General features: G+C 38.5%; 1 protein-coding gene across 1 annotated transcript; it reads left to right on the top strand.

Moving 5' to 3' along the window:
- The first annotated feature begins 226 nt into the window (after window positions 1-226).
- On the top strand, window positions 227-1,018 carry LOC9644420 (N,O-diacetylmuramidase). Its single transcript, XM_002984451.2, has one exon. It carries the CDS (start codon window positions 227-229, stop codon window positions 1,016-1,018), a length of 792 nt encoding a protein of 263 aa, XP_002984497.2.
- Window positions 1,019-6,668: the final 5,650 nt, after the last annotated feature.

Genomic DNA, 6,668 nt, shown 5'->3' with positions numbered 1-6,668 from the left:
AAAAAGTTAAAACCTCGAAAGCGGTCGCTAACTAGCCGGTACCGAAAACCCTCAGTCTAACTTCATCTTTTATTTTATATATATTTTTTTTCTGGAGAAACGGCCAGAAATCCGAAAGTCAGTGCTACAATGTAATCAAGATTAAGCTGCAATCTCTTTAAAACAGCATGGCTTGAAGACTTCAAGCTAGGCAGAAATTAAGCTCCAAGGTCTCCAAGTTCAAGCTATGGCGTTTCATTGCTTGATCTTTCCAGTTCTCCTTTTATCTTTTCTCTCGATCCCAGCTCAATCATTCTCACTCAACACTTCAGATTTGTACACTCACAAATGTCATGGCTTGACAGCAGGTCGCACTCTCCTCCAAACTAGATCTGGAGTTCCAGGTATGGACGTAAGTAGCTACCAAGGTAATGTTGACTGGCCGAGTGCCTACAACAACGGTGCAAGGTTCGCATACATCAAGGCCACCGAAGGAACGGGATACACAAACCCATATTTTTCACAGCAGTATGTTGGTTCTTACCGTGCAGGTTTCATCCGTGGAGCATATCACTTTGGCCGTCCGGACATATCTAATGGTGCTACTCAGGCGACGTACTTCCTCACAAATGGAGGTCGGTGGTCTTCAGACGGGCAAACACTTCCTGGAGCTTTGGATATTGAGTACAATCCATCTTGTGGAAGCTCTTGTACTCCAGCGCAAAAATGTTACAACCTTGGAAAGCCAGAGATGGGGAAGTGGATCCAGGACTTTGTGAACACTTACAAGCAAGGAACTGGAGCTTATCCAGTGATTTACAGCACTGCAGACTGGTATAACACATGCGTGGGGACTTATGGGGACTTTAGCAGTGTCTGCCCATTTTGGCTTGCTTGTTATTGTTCCATGGTGACCACTTATCCTTACAACTGGAAAGTGTATACGTTTTGGCAGTACGCCGACTCGGGAACGTTTCCTGGCGATCAGAACGTGTTTAATGGGCCTTACTCTCAACTGCAGAAGCTCGCCAAAGGCTGATTATGTTGGATTAAAGTGCCCAGCTAGGATGATTACCTCGCGCAGACGCAGGGCGAACAGGGACGCGTTGTGGTTGTCACTTACGCATTTTAAGAATAATTTTGAGTTAGTTGAATGTTTCTATGTCTTGTTTTCAATAATACCATGGCATGACAGAAGGAAAACAAAGTGTGCTTTCTTACTGCTTGTTTGGTGAGTCTCCAGCCATGGAAAACCATCTGCTTACATTCATTGGTCCTAATGTGGAATTTGCATGCAGGCAACAAAAGCTACACAAACCTCCAGCACATGCCTTTGAGCTCTCAGAGGAACAGGAGAAAGAGCTAAAGTCAAAGGCCATGCAAGCTCACCATATTCACTTAGTGGCACCGCCACTTTGGACCAATGACACGGACACAAAGTCGCGCTTTGACATCCCGACTGAAGAGCTGCAGGAGGACGGTTTTCAGCCGGTGCTTCGGAGATCTGTCCACATGGCAGTGCGTTGGATCCCCCCCAAACGGGAGGTACCTGCTTCTCAGGGTGGAGACTGGCTGGTGTTCAGGAGGGATGTTTCAGAGGTTACCACACAGGGAGACTATAACACTCGTATAATCCCGGGACTGGCTGTACAAAAACTTTGCATAGAGACGAGAGGATACACGGTCTGGGAGATTAAATTTGAATAGAAAAAGCTGCCAGGGTCAGCCGTACAGGACTTCATGGACATTGGCGAGAGGTTTTGCAGCGCTCTTGAGACATTTTCTGTCAATTAATTCGTTTTGCCAGGCGAGAGTTTTAGAATTCGACATGCTCCACCGTATGTAGCACCCAAAGGTGTGAACTATGCGTGGAGATCGGAAGGATCTTCGTGAGTTTTTCCAAGTTTTTTCCTCATAGTTTGTCTGATTTGCTCTTGTGATCTAGATTGGAAGATTGTCGTTGTCAAAGCAACTTCTCTACTTCCAAACCACCAGGCACAAGCTCAAATCCATGTTTCGTGAGGAGTCTGCCCGCCAGTACGTCGTAAAATCCATTTTTTGCGTCACCATCGCTGCCAATAACTATCTCTTGCCCGTTCCTCTCACCTACCTCACGCCGCACGCCTTCCAGGACAAGCTCATCCGACAGCAACTCACAGTTAAGTCCATGCAAAGTTCTCGTGATCATCTAAAAGTTGCTGCTTTCCAGACGCTTTACAACTTGGGTGCTCGCAGGATCATTGTCACGGGAGTTGGACCCATCGGCTGCATCCCATATCAGCTCACGCTCAATCTCCGGAGAGATGGGAGCTGTGTTCCGAGTGCCAACAAGCTTGCACTGGACTACAACTCGGCTCTGGAGATCTCATCCTGGAACTCAACTCCAAACTCCCTGGATCGATGTTCTCCTACGCAAACGCTTACGACCTTGTCTGTGATGTCATCACCAACAAGAAAAACTAAGGTAAAATTCTCATTCGTTTCTCGATTGATTCCATAGTTTTTCTCATTCTTTTCTCGATTGATTCCATGGTTTTCTTGTGTTTAAAGGCTTCGAGACGAGCGATCGAACGTTATGGATCGATCAAGAACTACGGCCAAGCCAAAGAGGCCGGATCTTCAGCTATGGGTTTACAACCGGGTGCTGGCTTTTGAGGTTGAGCACAAAACGTGAGAAGACTGAGATGGTTGACGCTTGGCGGGATCTCTACTCCAAGATAAAGAGATTGGACAGGAAGTTCTACGGATCGATGGAGTGGATCATTGGTATGGCCTCTGCGGACCAATGTATCGGGTTGGCACGTTTGACCTTGACAGGGGGTTTTTGTTCTCTTGTGTCTTTATACGAAAGGTACCGACTGCTCCAGGTGTCACACGGGCACGTTTGGGCCACAGGGAAGAGTCCCCTTGTACGGCACTCCATAGCCAGGCTTGTGGATGATTCTTCTAGGTGGAAAATCCATTGAAATGCAAACGTTGTGGTAATGTTGGCTGTGCAAAATGACATAAAAGGTATAGTTATAGTGAAGTAAAATGTTAATTTCCAATAAGCCCAATTAATCATTAATTATTTATATCACCACAAATTAAAAATCTAACTTCTTCAGTATGCTTATAAAGAAACATTTCATCTCACTCTAATCTTAACATCAATAATATCAATGTTAAGGCATCACTTCAACATCATTAATATCATAACAAAATTAAAAGAAAACAAAAGCAAGTCACTTTTTACTGTTTTTTAGTAATTTAAAGTTGAACATACCTTACCTAGTATTTGAGACCAATTTTTTAACAATACTCAGCTATAAATAATATGTCATCAAGGAATGATTCACCATATTTAAAATTCAATACAATCTAACACTATTGACTAAACACAACTAAACAATACTAAGAGAGGTGAAATTGATATGTTAACATGGAAAAATTATAGAAGCCAAATAATATGATCCTCCTCAATACTATTCGGTAAATAAGCTTATCATTACTAAATCATCATCGAGTGAAACAAGTATAAATAACCTTTAACAAAATTTACAAGCAATCATTAGTTACAAAGTGCTAAAAAACCATTTTTCAATTTATCTTCATAAAACCCAAACACTAAACTTACATTATTATGGCATGTATTTGTCTAATGGAAAGAAACACTTTATAAATCACCAAAAATAATTTGAAAAATGATCCATAAAGGTTTAAATGTAAAGAAAAAATGTTTATGAACAAGAGTGCACCCATTTTTTCAATTGATTAAGAGTATTAGGATATTGTAAACTTTTGAATTTAGACTTTCTAAGAAGTCATTTAAATCATCTTTATATATCGTTTCTTGAGTCATTTTCTTTGGTTGCTTATAAATATTTCATCCTTGGGTTTGAATAATACTCTCCTGGAAAGTCTAAATTTAGGATTTTACATTTAGTATTAAAGGGGGTCTCAAATATAATTTTATTGGTTGGTTAAGAGAATTATACTATATATTAAGATTCACATCTAACAATTCAATTTCCTCTAGCTGGGCTCAACTTAAGGGTAGGGTGTCAAGAGAGCAAAGCTTTCAAAAGGGTTACGGCTCTAAACTTTTATTCACGAGAGCATGAATTTGTAAGGAAGCATAGTAGATTATAAATAATTAAAGAGAATGAGAATCCAAATATATAGGGAAAAGGCTTATAAACAAGAGTGCACATTTTTTTTCTAACTAATTAATGATATTGGGATATTTAGGGTTAAATATCCTTGGGTTTAAATATGAATTCCAAATTTAGGAGCTTACACATTCTAGGTACAACATATAGGAATATGGATAAGTATAAATAAAATGACTACTTAAATCTAATTATACAGCAATAATCCCATCAACATGTCTAGCTAATAGCATAATTAAAGAGCTCAATAAGCTAGCTATGAATTATCAATACTCAGTCAAAACTAATGGTTAACTCAATATGAATGAGAGCTCACTACTTTTATAAAATCTAATAAAATCCACAGTGTAATATGCCACTAAATATGATAGTTTTTTAAAAAAAGCATAAGGTTCACCTTTCTAGAAAAGCGTAATAGCCACATTTCCATGCCAACTCTAGACTCTATCCAACTTAATTGTCTTAGCCCCAAAAGTCAGCATCCCCTTTTAGCCGTATTGTGCAAATTACTTACTAAGATCTAAACTAACTGAAGTTAATTTCAACCCCTTCACTAGTTTGTTATGGTTTTTGATAATAAAATGGTTTTTGGGCAAAATGATTAATAGACTAGACATTGAAAAAACCCAAGAAAAATTGTGGAAAATTTTCCATCTTAAAAAAGGAATGACTGACTCTTAATTTAACAATGCAAACATCAATATTCGTAAAATATGAAGATAAATACCCAAAACTTGATTATAGAGATAATTTTTTTGGATATTTATATTACACTAATACTTTTCTTCAATCACCTTCAATATTTAACATGAAGCCAAAACACTAACAATAAAAATAACATAAAAAATCAACCTTTTAAGAGAACTTCTCATCACTCATTGTAATAATGTTATTTCCACTAACACAATGTTAATATCTCAATCATACATTTTCTCCATCCACCAAGTACCAATGAATTCACCAATAACTTATAGCAAACAAATAAACTTAAAGAACCAAAATATCAACATAAATTTAGTATAATGAATCATTTTAAAGAATTTAGTCAAACTTACTACAACGCTACTACATGCAAATAGACTAATTTCACTATTAACCACTTTGGGGTTGATTATTATTTGACCAAATAACTTTATAAACACATTGCTCACAATCACCAGTATATGATATTAAAAATCACAATAATTTAATACAGTTTCATAAATATGCCTAACTAGTAGATCTAGACACTTTCCATAAATAGCTATTAGGATCGAATAGAACCAATACATAGGGCATGATAGCAAAGGTGTTTTGGTGGTAAACTATCATTTAACAAATATTAAAAAACTACACTCAATATTGTAAAAGTTCTTGTCAAGCAAATGTAAGAGAGAGTAAAATAAAACTAAGAGTCAAATAGAATATGCTCAACAAAAAACACATAGGAGTTCCTACTTTATATTTATCTAGTTAAATACAAATACTAAGAGTAGTTTACTATTGAACAAAAGGGATTGAAAAAAAAATCAACAATACCAATCTTCTGCCATTGTGATCGTAAGGAAAAAATATCTAAAAGGATTTTTTGACAAATAACTTTTAATACCCACAATCACATTCACGACAAAATAATAATAAAAATGTTTCAAAGCCCAAAAAGCTTGGAATCTAGCCCCATAAAAGATTGTAGGAACAATGTGATCTTAGTGGACTAGGATAGTCATATGATAAAGTTGAGTTGAGGGCAATATACATCCCTGCAAAAGGAGAGATATAAACCTGATTGAGACAATGGTGGCAAATATAACATTCTTGCCCAAGTACATATGTTGGTATAGCATTGCTAGCACTCCTACCTTCTGTGTTGCTTCTTGAGCTTGAGAACCTCATTCTTACACTTTATTAGTCAATGGATGTCAATTGACCTTTATTGACTTTTATTGACTTTTTGCTAGAAGATCACACATCCAATGCAACAAGGCCTATGTTGTGCTCAAAACCATTTGCAAGTTGTATGAGAATACTTTGTGGCCATTCTCCAAAGACCGCAATGGCGACGAGGCTCAAAGGCCTGGCGCTGGAGCCCAACCAGATGGCGTCTGCGTTCTTGTGCCTGGGAGGTGATCCGTGCTATGAAGATGTGCTCGACGATCTTACTACGTCAATACAAATGCCAGGTCCTGTTGAGCTTAGGTGAATGAGTTACCTAGCACACCAAGAACTAGAGGAGCAAGCGAGGGCTCTCTTCTACACAGCCGACGACAATGAGATATCCAGCATAACTTTCATGCTATGGATTGATGGCCAAGCCAAAGATGCCGGCTCTTCAGCTATGGGTTTACAACCGGGTGCTGGCTTTTGAGGTTGAGAACAAGCATGAGAAGATTGAGATGGTTGATGCTTGGTGGGATTTCTACTCCAAGATAGAGAGATTTCCGGTTTTACGGACCGATGGAGTGGATCATTGGTATGGATGTGACTGTGAGTAGGTTTTGGTTCTCTTGTGGCTTTTCAGGAAAGGTACAGACTGCTCCAGGTGTCGATCAACGTGCTGAG

This window comes from Selaginella moellendorffii, unplaced genomic scaffold (genome assembly GCF_000143415.4).
Source record: "Selaginella moellendorffii unplaced genomic scaffold, v1.0 SELMOscaffold_62, whole genome shotgun sequence".
Lineage (NCBI taxonomy): Eukaryota > Viridiplantae > Streptophyta > Lycopodiopsida > Selaginellales > Selaginellaceae > Selaginella > Selaginella moellendorffii.
Note: the sequence above shows the minus strand (reverse complement) of the source record. Positions and strands in the feature narration are given on the sequence as shown.